The 21,267-nt window shown below is 41.4% G+C and overlaps 1 protein-coding gene across 12 annotated transcripts in view; it reads right to left on the reverse strand.

Annotated features, from left to right (window-relative positions):
• The window catches only part of LRRFIP2 (LRR binding FLII interacting protein 2), a 113,306-nt gene that overhangs the window by 26,456 nt on the left and 65,583 nt on the right, over nucleotides 1-21,267 (reverse strand). For 7 of the 12 annotated variants that reach the window (XM_003415706.4, XM_023554842.2, XM_064277461.1 and 4 more), the window contains 3 exons: nucleotides 18,224-18,268; nucleotides 15,971-16,087; nucleotides 12,478-12,549 (listed from right to left, as the gene is read on the reverse strand). In XM_003415706.4, the coding sequence (XP_003415754.1) occupies nucleotides 12,478-12,549; nucleotides 15,971-16,087; nucleotides 18,224-18,268 (234 nt within the window). The remainder of the gene's footprint in view (nucleotides 1-12,477; nucleotides 12,550-15,970; nucleotides 16,088-18,223; nucleotides 18,269-21,267) is intronic. The other 5 variants (XM_023554845.2, XM_023554843.2, XM_064277467.1 and 2 more) reach the window with 1 other exon arrangement.

The raw sequence follows: 21,267 nt of genomic DNA on the forward strand, positions 1-21,267 counted from the left end.
TAACAGAATGCAGCCTCCCTCTACAGAAGTAAACTTCATACTCATTTGAATTTTACCATTTCCCTAATGCCTGCTTCCAGGACTTTCCTTTTCTGTATAATAACACTAATGAAAATGTGTAAACATTTTTGCCAGCAATTACTCAAATTTAAGTCATTTTAAAATAAGCAATACAAAAAAGGAATATTATAAACGCCTAAAACGTCATACTTCAATGTTTTAAAATAAGCAACACAAAAAAAGAGCTATCACAAAATGCCTGAAATTTTATATGTCAGAGTTTTCTGCCTAAAATAGCTCCCAAGTCTGTTTTTTTTTTGTTTGTTTGTTTCTTTTTTAATAACTATATCTAATTTGATAGATTACTACTACCGAGTGACTGTTCTTTTTTAAAACTAATAAGAAAAACATTTCACAAAGAAAAAGGAATCTCTTCTGGAAATATATTTTAAAAATACTGGCACAAATGTTTAACAAACCAAGATCATGAAACAGAACTGAGAGTTCAGAACCTTTACATTTACAAATCAATTGATTTTTTTACAAGGTGACCCAGACAACTCAATGGGGAAAGAATAGTTTTTTCAACAAATGGTGTTGGGATAACTGGACCTCCACAAGCAAAAGAATGAAGCTGGACCCCTACCACACACCATACACAAAAATTAACTCAATCCCGCTACTACCACCGGTTGCTCTGACTGGGATCTCGACAGAGGGCCTGGAAAGAGCAGGAAAAAAATGTAGAACAAAAAATCAAATTCACAAAAAAGACCAGACTTTCCAGTCTGACAGAGACTGGAGGAATCCCCCAAGACCATGGCCCTAAGACACCCTTCTGACCTGGAACTGACGACATCCCAGGATACCAATTTTCAGCAAAGCAATAGGCAGGTCCATAAAATAAACATTAACACCCGAGAGGAACATATTCCTTACAACAATCAACTACATGATTAAAAGGATAACATTTGCCCCTAATCAAAGATGAGATGGCAGAGAGGCGGGGCCAAGATGGCGGACTAGGAAGACGCTACCTCGGATCCCTCTTGCAACAAAGACTTGGAAAAACAAGTGAATCGATCACATGTATAACAATCTACAAACCCTGAACAACAAACACAGATTTAGAGTCGGAGAACTAACAAATACGGGGAAGCAACGACTGTTTTCGGAGCCTGGAGCCGGCGTCCCAGTCAGGTAACCTTGGCGCTGGGCTTAGGTCTGGGCCCAGGGGAGCTGAACTCAAAATCTCATGACAATGCAAACAAGGGGAGCAGCCCTACCCCCCTGAACTCACCCCGGAAGGGGACCCAGCCGGTCCGTGCGGGCGGCGGGGCGATGCGGCTGGTGGGAGAAGTGCCCGGGAGGCAGTGACTGGTTTTGGAGCCAGGAATACAGCGTCCCAGCCAGGGAACTTTGGCGCCGGGCTTTTGACTGGGTGCCGACACGGCACAAGCACGGGGCGCAGCCCTACTCACCTGAACTAACCCCGGGAGGGGGCCCAGCCGGTCCGGGGGAGCGACACGGCGGCGCGGCTGGCGGGACAAGAAGTCCCCGGGAGGCAGCGACTCACTTTGGAGCCGGGAGTGCAGCGTCCCAGCCAGGGAACCTTAGCGCCAGGCATTTGACTGGGCGCTGTCACGGCACAAGCATGGGCGCAGCCCTACTCCCCTGAACTAACCCCGGGAGGGGGCCCAGCCAGTCCGCGGGAGTGGCGCGGTGACGCGGCTGGCAGGACGAGAAGTCCCTGGGAGGCAGTGACTGATTTTGGAGCCGGGAGTGCAGCGTCCCAGCAGGGGAACCTTGATGCTGGGCCTTGGACTGGCAGCGGAGGATCCGACCGCGGCTTCAGCGGGCCAGACCCTCAGGGGCAATCTCCACACAGCCAGCACACATAGGCGACACGCCCCTCGGGAATCTCAGATAAAATAGTCATTCTAAGCAAGATAAGCAACTCTGGCTATATTCCGAGGTGCTACTCTCCTATTTCTCTGAACCCTCCCCCACCCTTCCCAGGCGGCTTCATTAACATTGGAATTTCCTGAGCCAGAGGGAGAACGGCTCCGGCTCCACGGCGGCTTTGCTTTCCCCTTTTTTTTTTTTTTTTTTTTTGGTCTTTTCCTAACCCATTCTTCCGGCCTGAGAGAAGCAACCACAAAAAACCCAGGGACCAAAAATCCATCCCTAATTGGACTAAAAACACAGAACCAGCTATAGCCAAGCATATATGATCCAAATATCGGGCTTTCATCCTTACAGGGAACAAGGTGGCGGTTATAATCCAAAGGCAGTTCTCATAGGGATCTGACTGCATTTTTTTTTTAGCGGATTTTCTGGAAAAACAAGTTTCCCAGGTCTGATATCTCTGCTTATTCAACAGAGCCCTCACTGACCCACAACAGGAAACTGAGGGCTGAAGCTCCCCCCAGACCACCTAGCCTCTTGCCTTAGGGGTCTAAGGAGGGTGACACCTACCAATCAGTAGAGGTACTTGCATTGGGGGCCTAAGGTACAGCTGCAGTGCCCTCCCGACAAGGTGCTATAGGAATAGAGACACACCTACCTCACTGACACTTGGGGGAAGCCTGTCAGCATCCTGCCCCCCCTGGAGTGTGAACCCCAGCTGCTAATAGAATCTGGTGCACACAACTATCACCACTACTTCTCGAGGTGGACAGGTGTTAGGGTGCAGCACACGCTTGATGACCCAAAATCAGATTCTACTCAAGAATAGTGAATAGACTCAGGCATATATATCTGGCAACAGCCCAAACCAGCTGGTAATAGGTCATAAGTAAGTCAAGGGCTACAACAAACAAGACAGCACAATCTAGTAGCCTATCCACGTATATTGAAAGAAAACAAAACAAGATAAGACTCAGTGAGCAAATATAGAATAAACCACTACTATATTTTTTTTTTTTTATATCTTAGTGATGGCTCGCCGACAGCAGTCGATATCAAACCACATAAAGAAGCAGACCATGACAGCTTCTACAACCCCCCAAACAAAAGAATCAAAATCTTTCCCAAATGAAGATATAATCCTGGAATTATCAGATACAGAACATAAAAAACTAATTTACACAATACTTCAAGACATCACAAACGAAATAAGGCAAACTGCAGAAAAAGCCAAGGAACACACTGATAAAACTGTTGAAGAACTCAAAAAGATTATTCAAGAACATGATGGAAAAATTAGTAAGTTGCAAGAATCCATAGAGAGACAGCATGCAGAAATCCAAAAGATTAACAATAAAATTACAGAATTAGACAACGCAATAGGAAGTCAGAGGAGCAGACTCGAGCAGTTAGAATGCAGACTGGGAAATCTGGAGGACCAGGGAATTAACACCAACATAGCTGAAAAAAAATCAAAGAATTAAAAAAAATGAAGAAACCCTAAGAATCATGTGGGACTCTATCAAGAAGGATAACTTGCATGTGATTGGAGTTCCAGAACAGGGAGGGAGGACAGAAAACACAGAGAAAATAGTTGAAGATCTCCTGACAGAAAACTTCCCTGACATCATGAAAGACAAAAGGATATCTATCCAAGATGCTCGTCGAACCCCATTTAAGATTGATCCAAAAAGAAAAACACCAAGACATATTATCATCAAACCTGCCAAAACCAAAGATAAAGAGAAAATTTTAAAAGCCGCAAGGGAGAAAAGAAAGGTCTCCTTCAAGGGAGAATCAATAAGTTCAGACTACTCAGCAGAAACCATGCAGGCAAGAAGGGAATGGGATGACGTATACAGAGCACTGAAGGAGAAAAACTGCCAGCCAAGGATCATATATCCAGCAAAACTCTCTCTGAAATATGAAGGCCAAATTAAGATATTTACAGATAAACACAAGTTTAGAGAATTTGCAAAAACCAAACCAAAGCTACAAGAAATACTAAAGGATATTGTTTGGTCAGAAAACCAGTAATATCAGATACCAGCACAACACGAGGTCACAAAACAGAACATCCTGATATCAACTCAAATAGGGAAATCACAAAAACAAATTAAGACTAATTAAAAAAAAAATGCTCATAACAGGGAATCACTGAAGTCAAAATGTAAAAGATCACAATAATCAAAAAGAGGGACTAAATACAAGTGGCATAGAACTGCCATATGGAGAGTGATACAAGGCGATAGAGAACATTACAAGTGAGGTTTTTACTTAGAAAAATAGGGGTAAATATTAAGGTAACCACAAAGAGGTATAACAACACCATAACTCAAGATAAAAGCCAAGAAAAATGTAACAACTCAACAAACATTAAGTCAAACACTACGAAAATGAGGATCTCACAATTTACTAAGAAAAACCTCTCAGCACAAAAAAGTATATGGAAAAATGAAATTGTCAACAACACACATAAAAAGGCATCAAAATGACAACATTAAACACTTATTTATCTATAATTACGCTGAATGTAAATGGACTAAATGCACCAATAAAGAGACAGAGAGTCTCGGACTGGATAAAGAAACACGATCCGTCTATATGCTGCCTACAAGAGACACACCTTAGACTTAGAGACACAAACAAACTAAAACTCAAAGGATGGAAAAAAATATATCAAGCAAACAATAAGCAAAAAAGAAGAGGAGTAGCAATATTAATTTCTGACAAAATAGACTTTAGACTTAAATCCACCACAAAGGATAAAGAAGGACACTACATAATGATAAAAGGGACAATTGATCAGGAAGACATAACCATATTAAATATTTATGCACCCAATGACGGGGCTGCAAGATACATAAATCAAATTTTAACAGAACTGAAAGGTGAGATAGACACCTCCACAATTATAGTAGGAGACTTCAACACACCACTTTCGGAGAAGGACAGGACATCCAGTAAGAAGCTCAATAGAGACACGGAAGACCTAATTACAACAATCAACCAACTTGACCTCATTGACTTATACAGAACTCTCCACCCAACTGCTGCAAAGTATACTTTTTTTTCTAGCGCACATGGAACATTCTCTAGAATAGACCACATATTAGGTCATAAAACAAACCCCTCCAGAATCCAAAACATCGAAATATTACAAAGCATCTTCTCAGACCACAAGGCAATAAAACTAGAGATCAATAACAGAAAAACTAGGGAAAAGAAATCAAATACTTGGAAAATGAACAATACCCTGCTCAAAAAAGACTGGGTTATAGAAGACATCAAGGACGGAATAAGGAAACTCATAGAATGCAACGAGAATGAAAATACTTCCTATCAAAACCTCTGGGACACAGCAAAAGCAGTGCTCAGAGGCCAATTTATATCAATTAATGCACACATACAAAAAGAAGAAAGAGCCAAAAGCAGAGAACTGTCCCCACAACTTGAACAAATAGAAAGTGAGCAACAAAAGAATCCATCAGGCACCAGAAGAAAACAAATACTAAAAATTAGAGCTGAACTAAATGAATTAGAGAACAGAAAAACAATTGAAAGAATTAACAAAGCCAAAAGCTGGTTCTTTGAACAAATTAACAAAATTGATAAACCATTGGCCAGACTGACTAAAGAAATACAGGAAAGGAAACAAATAACCCGAATAAGAAACGAGAAGGGCCACATCACAACAGACCCAACTGAAATTAAAAGAATCATATCAGATTATTATGAAAAATTGTACTCTAACAAATTTGCAAACCTAGAAGAAATGGATGAATTCCTGGAAAAACACTACCTACCTAAACTAACACATTCAGAAGTAGAACAACTAAATAGACCCATAGCAAAAAAAGAGATTGAAACGGTAATCAAAAAACTCCCAACAAAAAAAAGCCCTGGCCCGGACGGCTTCACTGCAGAGTTCTACCAAACTTTCAGAGAAGAGTTAACACCACTACTACTAAAGGTATTTCAAAGCATAGAAAATGACGGAATACTACCCAACTCATTCTATGAAGCCACCATCTCCCTGATACCAAAACCAGGTAGACATTACCAAGAAAAGAAAATTACAGACCTATATCCCTCATGAACATAGATGCAAAAATCCTCAACAAAATTCTAGCCAATAGAATTCAACAACATATCAAAAAAATAATTCACCACGATCAAGTGGGATTTATACCAGGTATGCAAGGCTGGTTTAATATCAGAAAAACCATTAATGTAATCCACCACATAAATAAAACAAAAGACAAAAACCACATGATCTTATCAATTGATGCAGAAAAGGCATTTGACAAAGTCCAACACCCTTTTATGATAAAAACTCTCACCAAAATAGGAATTGAAGGAAAATTCCTCAACATAATAAAGGGCATCTATGCAAAGCCAGCAGCCAACATCACTCTAAATGGAGAGAACCTGAAAGCATTTCCCTTGAGAACGGGAACCAGACAAGGATGCCCTTTATCTCCTCTCTTATTCAACATCGTGCTAGAAGTCCTAGCCAGAGCAATTAGGCTAGACAAAGAAATAAAGAGCATCCGGATTGGCAAGGAGGAAGTAAAATTATCTCTATTTGCAGATGACATGATCTTATACACAGAAAACCCTAAGGAATCCTCCAGAAAACTACTGAAACTAATAGAAGAGTTTGGAAGAGTCTCAGGTTATAAGATAAACATACAAAAATCACTTGGATTCCTCTACATCAACAAAAAGAACACCGAAGAGGAAATAACCAAATCAATACCATTCACAGTAGCCCCCAAGAAGATGAAATACTTAGGAATAAATCTTACCAAGGATGTAAAAGACCTATACAAAGAAAACTACAAAGCTCTACTACAAGAAATTCAAAAGGACATACTTAAGTGGAAAAACATACCTTGCTCATGTATAGGAAGACTTAACATAGTAAAAATGTCTATTCTACCAAAAGCCATCTATACATACAATGCGCTCCCGATCCAAATTCCAATGTCATTTTTTAAGGTGATAGAGAAACAAATCACCAACTTCATATGGAAGGGAAAGAAGCCTCGGATAAGCAAAGCATTACTGAAAAAGAGGAAGAAAGTGGGAGGCCTCACTCTACCTGATTTCAGAACCTATTATACAGCCCCAGTAGTCAAAACAGCCTGGTATTGGTACAACAACAGGCACACAGACCAGCGGAACAGAATTGAGAACCCAGATATAAATCCATCCACATATGAGCAGCTGATATTTGACAAAGGCCCAGTGTCAGTTAATTGGGGAAAAGACAGTCTTTTTAACAAATGGAGCTGTCATAACTGGATATCCATTTGCAAAAAAATGAAACAGGACCCATACCTCACACCAAGCACAAAAACTAACTCCAAGTGGATCAAAGACCTAAACATAAAGACTAAAACGATAAAGATCATGGAAGAAAAAATAGGGACAACCTTAGGAGCGCTAATACAAGGCATAAACAGAATACAAAACATTACCAAAAATGATGAAGAGAAACCCGATAACTGGGAGCTCCTAAAAATCAAACACCTATGCTCATCTAAAGACTTCACCAAAAGAGGAAAAAGACCACCTACAGACTGGGAAAGAATTTTCAGCTATGACATCTCCGACCAGCGCCTGATCTCTAAAATCTATATGATTCTGTCAAAACTCAACCACAAAAAGACAAACAACCCAATCAAGAAGTGGGCAAAGGAAATGAACACACACTTCACTAAAGAAGATATTCAGGCAGCTAACAGATACATGAGAAAATGCTCTCGATCATTAGCCATTAGAGAAATGCAAATTAAAACTACGATGAGATTCCATCTCACTCCAACAAGGCTGGCATTAATCCAAAAAACACAAAATAATAAATGTTGGAGAGGCTGCGGAGAGATTGGAACTCTTATACACTGCTGGTGGGAATGTAAAATGGTACAACCACTTTGGAAATCTATCTGGCGTTATCTTAAACAGTTAGAAATAGAACTACCATACAACCCAGAAATCCCACTCCTCGGAATATACCCTAGAGAAACAAGAGCCTTCACACAAACAGATATATGCACACCCATGTTTATTGCAGCTCTGTTTACAATAGCGAAAAGCTGGAAGCAACCAAAGTGTCCATCAACGGATGAATGGTTAAATAAATTTGTGGTATATTCACACAATGGAATACTATGCATCGATAAAGAACAGTGACGAATCTGTGAAACATTTCATAACATGGAGGAACCTGGAAGGCATTATGCTGAGCGAAATTAGTCAGAGGCAAAAGGACAAATATTGTATAAGACCAGTATTATAAGATCTTGAGAAATAGTATAAACTGAGAAGAACACATACTTTTGTGGTTACGAGGCGGGGAGGGAGGGAAGGAGGGAGAGGGTTTTTTACTGATTAATTAGTAGATAAGAACTGCTTTAGGTGAAGGGAAGGACAACACTCAATACATGGAAGGTCAGCTCAGTTGGACTGGACCAAAAGCAAAGAAATTTCCGGGATAAAATGAATGCTTCAAAGGTCAGCGGAGCAAGGGCTGGGGTTTGGGAACCATGGTTTAAGGGGACTTCTAAGTCAATTGGCAAAATAATTCTATTATGACAACATTCGGCATCCCACTTTGAAATGTGGCGTCTGGGGTCTTAAATGCTAACAAGCGGCCATCTAAGATGCATCAATTGGTCTCAACCCACCTGGAGCAAAGGAGAATGAAGAACACCAAGGTCACACAACAACTAAGAGCCCAAGAGACAGAAAGGGCCACATGAACCAGAGACCTACATCATTCTGAGACCAGAAGAACTAGTTGGTGCCCGGCCACAATCGATGACTGCCCTGACAGGGAACACAATAGAGAACCCCTGAGGGAGCAGGAGATCAGTAGGATGCAGACCCCAAATTCTCATAAAAAGACCAGACTTAATGGTCTGACTGAAACCAGAAGAATCCCGGCGGTCATGGTCCCCAAACCTTCTGTTGGCAACAGGACAGGAACCATTCCCGAAGACAACTCATCAGTCATGAAAGGGACTGGACGGTGGGTAGGAGAGAGATGCTGATGAAGAGTGAGCTAATTATATCAGGTGGACACTTGAGACTGTGTTGGCATCTCCTGTCTGGAGGGGGTATGGAAGGATAGAGAGAGTTGGAAGCTGGCAAAATTGTCATGAAAGGAGAGACTGGAAGGGCTGACTCATTAGGGGGAGAGCAAGTGGGAGTACGGAGTAAGATGTATATAAACTTATATGTGACAGTCTGACTTGATTTGTAAACGTTCACTTGAAGCTCAATAAAAGTTAATAATAAAAAAAAAAAAAAAAGATGAGATGGCAGGAGAAGATAGAAAATCCAGACAAAAGGAAACAAGGGACCCAGGGTGGAAACGGAGGTAGTGCTGACACATTATGGGATGCAACCACGTCACAGAACACTTCATGTACAAACTGTCAAATGGGAAAACAATCTGCTCTGTAAACTTTCACCTAAAACAGAAAAAACACAAAAAGAGACCACAGACCTAAACGTACAGTTAAAACTATAAAACTCCCAGAAGAAAACACAGGAATAAATTCTTGTGACTTCGCGCTAAACAATGGTTTCTTAGATTTGACACTAAGAGTACTAGCAACAAAGAAAAAAAAAAGACTATCAAAATTAAAAATTTTTGTGCTGCAAACATACCATCAAGAAAGTGAAGAGTCAATGCATAGAATGGGAAAAAATGTTTACAAATCATTTGTCTAATAAAGGACTTGTATCCAGAATATAGAAAGAACTCTTACTATTAATAAAATGGAAATTAAGTTTAGAGATGGGCAAAGAATGTGAATAGGCATTTCTTCAAAGAAAATAAAGCTAATAAGCACATAACACGTTTAACGTTAGTCTCTAGAAAAATGCCAATCAAAACCATAATGAGATACCACTTCACAGCCACTAGGATGGCACAGCCACTAGGATGGCACAGCCACTAGGATGGCACAGCCACCAGGATGGCATAGCCACTAGGATGGCATAGCCACTAGGATGGCTATAGTCTATAATCAAAAAGACTGAAAATAAGAAGAGTTGGTGAGGATGTGGGAAAACTGAAACCCTCACACACTGGTGCAGCTGCTTTGGCAAACAGCTTGGCAGTTCGTCACAATGTTAAACATAGCCTTGCCATATAACCTAACAATTCCAACCCTAAATACCCACCGAGAAAAATGAAAACATATGTCCACATAAAAAACTTGTATACAAAAGTTCATAGCAGCATTATTCATAATATCCAAAAACTGGAAACAACCCAAACGTCCACCAGGTGATAAATGGATAAACAAAATGTGGTATATCCATAGAATGGAATATTATTCAACCATAAGAAGGAAGAAAAAAAAAATTCTGGTACATGGTACAACGTGGATCAATCTTGAAAACATAATGCTATGTGAAAGAAACCAATCACGAAAGGACATATACTGTGTGAATCCAATACATTAAATGTCCAAAACAGGCAAATCCACAGAGCCAAGAAAGTAGGTTAATCGTTGCCCAGTTGTGAGACTGAGAGTTGGGGGAGAGGAGAAATGAAGAATGGCTGCTAATGGGTCCTGGTTTCTTTTTGGGATGATAAAAATGTTCTAAAATTATATTGTAGTAATAGCTGCACAATTTAGTGACTATGCTAAAAACCACTGAACTGCACACCGAATTTTTTTTTAATTATTGCGCTTTAGGTGAAAGTTTACAGAGCAAATTAGTTTCTCATTATACAATTAATACACAGATTGTTTTGTGACATTGGCTGCAAACCCCACAACATGTCAACCCTCTCCCCTTCTCCACCTCAGTCTCCCCATTTCCATTCGTTCAGTTTTCCAGTCCCTTCCTGCCTTCTTGTCTTTGTGTTTGGGCTGCTGTGCCCACTTACTCTCATATACATGGCCGAATGACCAGCGTTACTGTCTGTTCTATAGGCCTCTCTAATCGTCAGCTGAGGGTGAACTTCAGGAGTCACTTTAGAACTGAGGTAACTGTACACTTTAGATGAGTGAATTGTATGCTATGTGAATTATATCTCAATAGAGCTGTTAAAAATACACAAACATATATACTTGTAAAAATGCTTAACAAACCAGAACTGTGTTAATAGGCAATGTTTATACTAGGACTGGGAACAATTACAACCAAAATAAAGAATATAAGCAAGGTCAATTGTGTAACGGTCTAAACATAGCAGTGTCTTAACAGAATGCAGAATTCAAAGTTCTTCTGAGTCCTCTGAGGGCTAGCAGCCTGAGAAGTCCCCATCACAGCTCAGCCCATAGGAAGATAACTGCATGCGAACCAGAATCCAAGACAGTGCAAGTGCTGGGTGCAAGGAAATCTATGGAATGTAATCTTCTTTTATCAAAAGCCAAACCCGTTGCCATCGAGTCAATTCTGACTCACAGCAACCCTATGGGACAGAGTAGATCTGCCTTAAAGGGGGATTAAGTCCTGAAGATGAGAGCAAGAGGACTGAACGAGCACGTCAGTACACTAACCCTGTAGTCCTTCTGATGTGCACACAACTGCAGGCTGCGTGTCAGCAGCTGCCAGGCTTCCCACACGTCACTCCCCACAGGACGTCCCCCCTTTTTGGTCCTGAGTCTTAATTGTGAGTTTCTTACAGACCACAACCACCTGCACACAGGACCTGGCTGGCAGCTGGGCTACTTCACATCATGCCGGGGAGGCTGATGAAGGCCTTGTCTGTGAGGTCCAGCTTTGTCCTCCGAGTGTACCCGGAGTCACTGTTCTGAATGCCTTGCTTTCATCTTTTTATAGGACTGGAGCATATTTAGATTTCAAATAGGGACATGCATATGTTCAGAGAAAATTCTGGTTTGTGCACACTGTTAGGTTTGAACTTCATAAGAAAACATGGGAAAAAGAAGAGCATAATAACCAAGTGTCGTTCACAACCAAATGTTCGCCTCAGAAGGAAACTTATGTTGAAAACTGGTTTGCTGGTAAGAGGCAGGGTCCACTGAAATCTGCCTTCAAATTCCTTACAGCACTGGGTCTGGATCTACAGGTAGAAACATCTAAGCAGGTCCCAAGTCTTAAGGGTCCTTCCCTCAGAGGGACATTTACACTAACGCTCTTAGCCGTGTCCTCCTCCTGCTTTCAATGCTGACTGAATCCACCGTCAGAAGTAGGCGATGCTTTTTCATCTAGCTTGGAAGGATTCTAAGGTTCAAATCCCAATAAAAATACTCTTAAAAACACTTTTATAGGAGTTTCCCCAGTTCAGTTTTGCATGACTAAGACACGAAGGACATACAAGTATTTTTCAAGGTTTAAACAGTGTAAGGTATGACACCTTTTGCTTAACAGTCCAAAAAGTATACTAAACATTTAAACATAAGCAGAGATTGAAAGTTCGCCTCTCGTGTGCACTGCAGGTTAAGCACATGCTTGAAAGACAAACAGTTAGTAAAGCCATGTGCAGTGGGGTTAACAGAGCTCATGAACCCACCGCGACCACCACTTCTGCGTACAGAAAGCATGCGTGGGCTGCAGAAAGGGCCCTGATACCTTTAGTTCTTTAAGCCCCTGCATGTATCTCCCTTCTACATCCTGAATCTGGTCCTTCAGGTCATAGATATCCTGCAGGACACAGGAATGAACCGTTGCATAAAACCATGAGCAAACATACATATCAGAAGTCTCCAAAGATTCAGACTAAAATGTGAATTTCGTTCATATACTCCAGGCTAAAAGCAGAGAAATCCAAGTGCACAAACATGACTCACTGGGAACCAATGACAGGGGAAAAGGGGCCAGGTGACAGCGGGGCTGCAGGAGGGGCTGGAATAGCCCCTCTAAACTGTGAAATATTTTCTTGGCATTAACTTGTGTTGAAAACAGCATTTGCAAATGGGGTATGGCTGTTTGTGGAAAAAAGCTCCATAGATTGCAATATTTTTTAATATACAATTTTAAAAACTTTATAAGTCACTTAAATATATAATTTTAGCTTACATAATGCTCCACCTAGAGCTGGTAAAATACATAGTAAGTTAATCATAAGCAGCACATTTTCCTGACTCATGCAGACATTTTTAAAATGCACTAAGTGGGTATGAACAAAGTTATCTTTCAATGACCTGGTTACTGGCCGCAATTAACTTGAGAGGAAGGGAGTAAAGAAGGAGAGTTAATCAAACATGTGGAACACGATGTCAAACGAGATATCCCATCCTTAGGACAGTATTTAAACGATGAGAAAAGCATCTGCTCCAAATATTACCATAATCTTTATAAGAAAAGTGAAACAGGTCAAATTTTAAATGGAAAATATAGTCTCCCTTGTACCTGACCCTGGTATATAAGGTCTATTCCGGACACGTGAGCAGCAAATGCTAAGCAACAGCAAGCTAAGTCTGAGGCCGAGAGGCTCCATCCTCCCACCTTTGTTTCCCCACTGGACTGCGGCACCCGGGGGCCAGAGTTTCTCTTACCTCTGCATCACCAGCACTTATGCCTGGTACACAGCAAGAGCTCAAGAAACAGACACCTTCAAAGCTGCCGCCATGCTGGCCTGGGTCGGCTCCCCTACACCACTGGCTTGGGCTGGCTCTCTCCTCCCGCTGCCCTGGGCTGGCTTGCCTCTGCTGCTACACCTTCAAACCTTTTCCACCTTCTCTACACCCCAGCCCACTCTCACAAGCAGCCCATTTTGCAACCCAGACACCTGCTCCTACCCTGCCGATAACCTTACTCGGGCACCACTGGTGCCCATCTCTGCTGTATCAGTGGGAGGGGACCTTCAGCCTGGCTACGTCCTTTCATCTGAACCCTGGGCTCCCCCCTCAACTGCTCAGACACTGTCTGTTAACGCCTCTCCTTCCTCAACCTTCAGCCTCTCTCTCTACTGGCTCAATCCAACCAATAAAAATTATACCCCTGTCTTCAAAAGGAAACAAAAACCTTCTCTTAATCTTCTGCCTCTCTCTACCTACTGCCCAACCAACTCCCACGTCAAAAAAGAAAAAAAACCCCATTGCCGTAGAGTCCATTCCGACTCACAGCAACCCTACAGGACAGAGCAAAACTGCCCCATAGAGTTTCCAAAGAGCAGCTGGTGGATTCAAACTGCTGACCTTTTGGTTAGCAGGCAAATTCTTAACCACTGTGCCACCAGGGCTTCCGTGTTGGCTTGTGAGCAGTTCTGACTGACCCATCTTGCCCTCTTTGCCCTCATTATTCAGCCACAGCAGACTGGCCTCAGCCCGCACCAGTATTCTACTAAAACTAAGGGGTCTGTAGGCTCTTCCTGCGTTTAGCCACTGCACTCTCTTAACCAACCCCATACTCCCTCTCCTTGAAGCGCCCCACCCTGAGCTTCTTCTCCACACTCAGGATTTTCCTAATCTCTTACCAGCCTTCCAGGCTCCCTCTCAGCTGCATTAGACTCATAAATGTGGGTATATCCCAGGGTTCTATCCTGTATCTTTCTCTTTTTGGATCTCCCTTTCTCCCTGTGCTGGTGATGTGCTGGGTGTGTGTATATGAGAGAGAGAAAGATACTGAGTAAGAAAGAGATATCAGTCTCTCACGGTTCAACTCCCAGGAGCACAGAAAATGACACCCTGCACCTTCAGACCATGGGGAGACTGCAGGTTCAGTGCTGTTGAAACAACTCACCGCCACTCCCTCCACTGCCCTGATGTTCCTACACCCCCTGATGCCAGATATGGCATTGCTCTTAACCCAGGCATCCACGCCAGAACCCCAAAAGACTCCCATGACTGCTCCTGCTTCCCATCCTCCCACCCCCACCTCAAATCAGTCACTAAGCTTATCATTCTGTCTTCTTGGGTCTCGAAAGGCCCTCTCAGAGCACACCCTACTTCTCCACCCCCAGTGCCATATCCTCACCATACACAACCTGGGTTACTATTCTCTGGCCTCCAATGCTTCCTCCAAACTGCGGTCAATAAATCAGATAATATTGCTTCCCTATTTAATATCCAATATCCTGCAGTTGTCAGGGTAAAACTGAACTTCTCTTAGGCTGGCGTGTAAGGGTGCTTCATGACCTGCCCCCCCCCCCCAGCCTTCTCTCTCAGCCGTCACCACTCCTCACTTCTCCTCCTTCCCTTTGGTGACTCTGCTGCACAGATAACCTTCCTGCTCTCTAAACGTATCTCTTCGAGAAAGCCTTTCCCCTCCAACTTCTTTACCTGATTTTTATTCTTCCCTCAGAGTTTGTCTTCTCTGAAAAGCCTTTTTTTTACCCCTTCTCCTAATCCAATTTAGATGAGCTTCTCTGAATTCCCCAAACAGTCCTATTTTGGCTACGATCTTAATCCCACACCACCTGGTTTAACTGGTTTTTATCAGTTTGTCTTCCCTATTAGACAGTGAGCTCCTGAAGGCAGAATGTGTTTTACTGTCTATATCTCCAGGGCCAAGGGCTCAATCAATATTGAACAAATGACGTTTTTCTCACTACCCTCGCCCATTCCTAACAAACAGTAGGTTCAGCAGATAAGGCATTCAAATACAGTTTTAAAAGTTCCTATCTTTTAATATGGAGGTAAACTCAATGGGTCAAATGAGTTTTTCATTGTCTCCACGCATTTCTACCAGATATTATAACACTTCTATTATCATGAAAAACTGAGAGATGACTATATACAAATAGCCAAATATTATCATCATGGCCCAAAAGACAAATAATTCCCAGGGTTTGGTTCCTTGTATAGTGACATATTTTCCACTTAAAATATGGCCACTTATTTCTGAGAAAAATACTTTCACGCACATTGCAAAGTTTTTTTTGGCATTTGTGAATTAGCAGAACTGGTTAGAATACCATCAAACTTTCAGGAAAGAGAAAAAAGGACTAACTAACCTTCCTTTCAGAAACATCCAAGTCACATCTTTGAGCTGTATTAACAATTTTTTTTAAAGAACCCATATCCCTCCTTTCTACTAAATCTTATTAAAAGTTAAAAGTTCCAGTACACTACAAAAAAGCCAATGGCTGCTCTGAAAAAACAAACCAAAGACTACAGTTTACCCGTAATTCACTTAATGAGGTGTCTGGATCTATTAAGCTGCTGGTGTCCCCACTTCCTCGTCTGGATGAGTTCCCACTTAGAGGGGTCGTTGCTGAGACAGAATTTCGAGATGAAGGCTAGAGAGAAAGAAATATGACATCTCTAAGTTTCTTGTTTCTTTAAAAATATGTTTGCTGTGGTAACTAAAAACAGGGCAGGGGAGTGGCCCAGAAGAGTGGTAGAAAGCGATGTAGGTATTCAGTGGCTTTATTAACACAGTGTGCAGACAGAAGGCACAAGTACAATCTATGGGCAGGTCACACTGGTAACACAGTGTGGACAGAGAAGGCAGGAGTACAGTCCACGGGCAGGTCACACTGGTAACACAGTGTGGATGGAGAAGGCAGGAGTACAGTCTACGGGCAGGTCACACTGGTAACACAGTGTGGACGGAGAAGGCAGGAGTACAGTCTACAGGCAGGTCACGCTGGTAACACAGTGTGGACGGAGAAGGCAGGAGTACAGTCTATGGGCAGGTCACACTGGTAACACAGTGTGGACAGAGAAGGCAGGAATACAGTCTACGGGCAGGTCACGCTGGTAACACAGTGTGGACGGAGAAGGCAGGAGTACAGTCTACGGGCAGGTCACGCTGGTAACACAGTGTGGACGGAGAAGGCAGGAGTACAGTCTACGGGCAGGTCACACTGGTAACACAGTGTGGACGGAGAAGGCAGGAGTACAGTCTACGGGCAGGTCACGCTGGTAACAGTGTGGACGGAGAAGGCAGGAGTACAGTCTACGGGCAGGTCACACTGGTAACACAGTGTGGACGGAGAAGGCAGGAGTACAGTCTACGGGCAGGTCACACTGGTAACACAGTGTGGACAGAGAAGGCAGGAGTACAGTCTACGGGCAGGTCACGCTGGTAACAGTGTGGACGGAGAAGGCAGGAGTACAGTCTACGGGCAGGTCACACTGGTAACACAGTGTGGACGGAGAAGGCAGGAGTACAGTCTATGGGCAGGTCACACTGGTAACACAGTGTGGACAGAGAAGGCAGGAGTACAGTCTACGGGCAGGTCACGCTGGCTCTGGGGGATGAGTACCCAGAGAAGGGCCCGGGCATACCAAGCATAACTCAACTCAAACTCCTTATCGCATCTAGAATTTATAGCAACTAAAAACGTTTGTTTGTATTCTAAGTTTATCTTTGCTATATTGTAAACAACGCTGGGATAAGCATATCAGATTAATTTAAAATAAACAATTTCAAAACATTGTAACTTATATGCTAATTAGCAGTCTCCCTATTAAATTCCTAAAGGTGCTGTTTAAAAATTTCTTTTTCTAATACGTTGTTGATTAAGTTAGGGATACTATTTGCAATGACACTGTGTGTCACTGTAAATTCAGACTGTGTTCCCACAATTCAATGTGAGGCTGTGCTATTAATAAATGGTATAAACCTGTGTGTCCAGTGTTACAGCCACTAGTCACCCTGGCTATGGATCATTTGAAATGTGGCTGGTCCAAATTGAGATGTTTTGCAAGTGTACAATACACACCGAATTTCAAAGATTTAGTGCAGGGAAAAAAAATATAAAATATCTCAATAGCTTTTCACACGGATTACATGTTGAAATATAACATTTTAGATATATTGGGTCAAATAAAATTTACCTGTTTTCTTTTTACCTTTTTAATGTGACTACTAGGAAATTTAAACTTATATATGTAGCTTACATTTGTGGCTCACATTTTATTTCTATTGAACAAAGCTGGTGTATCTGTGTAGGGTAGCGCATAAAATTAATCTTATTAAATCCTTTCCCTACGATGACTTTCTAAAACTACTTAGAAAGAGACTTTTACACAAAGCAACTCCTTGAAAGGAATTATTTTTCTTAAAAAAAAAAAATAGTTTAGCTATAAAAGAGAAAAGACCTCAGAATTTGTCGCCACCATTCCTAAAGGCACTTCATTTTCAGTATTTAATGGCTTCTCAGGATCGACTTCCAGAGGACGCGAAGCCAAAAGAGCAGCCGAAAGCTGAACAAGTGACGTGCAAGGAGATAAAACCCAGAGCCTTCTCTTCCCAGTGTTTCACATGATGCAACTTCGAAGGAATTTTGGGGGGTCAAGGACAGGAAAGACATGAAGGGAGGAAGGGTAGCTCATTTTCAGTCCAATTGTAGTAAAATAAAGAATGAAATAGAAATAAGTTTAATTGACCTTGAGAACTTAATTCCCTTAGGAATTCACATACTTACCCTTGTGTAATTTTCAGCATACTGTTTGTCAGATTTTTCATCCAACTAGAAAAGAACACAGATAAAAATCAGGAAAGATGCTTAGCATGTTGTTATTTTTTTTTTTTTTAGGGGAAAAAAACAAGTGACTCATTTGAGTTCTCTGAGGTCAGTGAAGTTTGGGACCCAAAAGTAAGCACACTAAAACTGAAATAAAAGTTGAGACACATAAGACAAAATGTCAAGAACTTTAATTCTTATCCTAAGGAAGACACGGGGTGAGTAAGCTGTGCTTACTCAAAGTTTAGAACTTTCAGGTATTTTCTTTACATGATGAAAGAAAACTATACATAAACTTAAGTTTTAGCAGCACAAATACTGACACAAAAAAATTTGTACATACCAAAAGGAAAAGTCTGATGAAATCAAAAGTCAAAAAGCTTTATTTCTAAACTTTATTAGGACAAAGGACACAGGGATAAGGCTACAATTAGGCAAAAAAAGTTCAGACTGGAAATAAAGCAAGTCAAACTTAACATCAGAAAGTTTTTCCACTGGAATGCACGGCTAATTGCCTCCATGAACAACTGCCTCCTTTGCCACGAGACCAGATGAACTGAATAGCACCCGGCAACCATTACTGAATGTTCTGACCAAAGATTCTACAGAACAATCCTGAACAAAAAGGGGGAAATGCAGAATACAATTTCAAATTCTTATGGAATCCAGGCTTTCTGGAACCAATTAGGCTGGATGAACCCCTCAAACTACTGCCCTGAAATAATCTTTAAACTTTAAATCAAAAATATCCCCTGAAGTCTTCTTCAAAGTTTAGCTTAATTAGTAAAGAATATCTGCCTTAAACAGCGTGCTCTTTTAAAGAACTATCTATATGGGATCAAAATGACAACAGCAACTTGAAAGGTTAAACAGGAAGGAAGCTTAGGGGGCAGTGAGCTTATGTTAATTGGGGAAGGACAATTTGGAAAAAGAGGGTGAGAATGGTTGCACAACTTGGAGAATGTAATCAATGTTACCAACCTGTACATGTAGAAACTGCTGAACTGGCATAGGTTTTGCTGTGTATGTTTTCAACAACAACAAAAATCAATTATTTAAAAACAATGTTTTCCCTACAGCATTAAGGATTCAGTTGTCTGCCTGTTTAGTAATGCATGCCCATGTATCTCCTCACCCCCCAAAAGACTCGAAAAGCACAAAAGGATATGAGCAGTAGGCCTTTCTCCCCATCATCCCATGCCCCCTCCTCACCTCTAATCCCTCACTCCAAAGACAACCAACCTCCAACCTTTTTAAAAATCCTAACAATAGTGTCCCACACACATTCTGTACTTGTTTCTCCCTCGCCAAGTCTCAGTGATTAGAGGAAGTAGCTCGTGTTTCTTCACAGCATTTCTCACTACCTGACACTGGTATTTCTTCATGTGTTGTTGTCTGATCTCCCTCTACAAAGCGAGCTCTGTGTCTGTCTTGCTCTTTTGTGTGTTCCTAATACCAAGAACAGCACCTTGCATAAAGAAGGACTCAAAATTTGCTGGATGAATGGGAAATGAGTCATACCCCATCAGTACTTACAGACTTACCTCGTTTATTTTCATACCTGCATAATATCCTATTACCTAGACATACCATAATTGAGGTAACCTATCTGCCACCAAAAGGTCCTAAGGTTGTTTCAGAAAGAGTTTTGAGAAGGGAGGAGCCTTAGAGGTCTAGTCCAAAACCTCACTTGACAGCTGAGGAAAAAGAAAGTCAGGGGTAAAGATGCTGTTGAAGGCTGAACAACTACTAAACATCAGAGCTAGATCTAAACCTCAGCTTTATTATTTTTAATCCCAGGGCTTCTATCATTTATCTGCATATTCTGTCCTGGTTACCACGAGGAACAAAAGAAGTCACACAGGGATTTAACTAAACAAAAACACACCCAGACTCCAATTCCTTGGCCAACCTGCCCAGCCCAATCTAGAGGAAAGGTTTGAAAATCTTTCTCAGTTAATTATTAAAGCATAAAATGTTCTCGTTTCTGGCTCTACTCCGCTCACTTCATCCTAACTTCCTCATATTCAAAAGTTTTTACTGTTCTTTTTCATCACTCACATTCAGAATGCTCGTTTTCTCTCAGTAAACATCTTTTATTGAGATGATCAGTACTATATCAACAACAACAAAAAAAACTATTTTAGACTTTGAACTTTTTATGCTGCTTCTTGCTGTAATAAATTGACTTTTCCAGAAGAACTACATGGTGCCTGGCTACCACTACCAACTGCTCTGACCAGGAACACAACACAAGGTTCCAGTTAGACTGTGGGAAAAAAATATAGAACAAAATTCAAATTCATAAAAAAAAAAGACCAGATTTACCGGTCCAAGAGAGACCACAGGAACCCCCAAGACTATGGCCCTTAGACATCCTTCTGACTTGGAACTGAAGCCATTCCAGAAGATCACCTTTTGGCCAAATAACAAACAGACCTATAAAATAAACACCACCACCCGTGAGGAAAGTGGTCCTTCAAACAATCATCTATATGAGACCAAAAGGGCATCCTCTGCCCAAAAACAAAGATGAGAAAGACAGGAAGGGGCAGGAAAGCCAGAAGAACGAAAACGGGGAACTCAGGTTAGTGATGGGGAGAGTGCTGACACATCGCAGGGACTGCAACTGATGTCACAGAACAATTTGTGCATAAACTACTTAAGGGGAAACTAATTTGCTCTGTCAACCTTCACCTAAAGCACAATTTAAAAAAAAGAATACAGAAAGAATCCTTTACTCAGTTTTCCCCAACGGGAACACCTTACAAAACTACAGTCCAATATTACAACAAGAATACTGGTATTTTTACACTCAAGATACAGAAACAATCCCTTCACCTCATGGATCTCTCATGCTGAAGAAAAAAAAGGAAACTGATTTTCATTTTTTAAGCGACATATGGAATGTTTTCAAACAAATACACAATAACAGTGTTAAAATTTATCTTTTAATATCTGCAGTTATTGCCATACAAAGGAATAATCCTCTACCACAGCTACGC

This window comes from Loxodonta africana, chromosome 27 (genome assembly GCF_030014295.1).
Source record: "Loxodonta africana isolate mLoxAfr1 chromosome 27, mLoxAfr1.hap2, whole genome shotgun sequence".
NCBI lineage: Eukaryota > Metazoa > Chordata > Mammalia > Proboscidea > Elephantidae > Loxodonta > Loxodonta africana.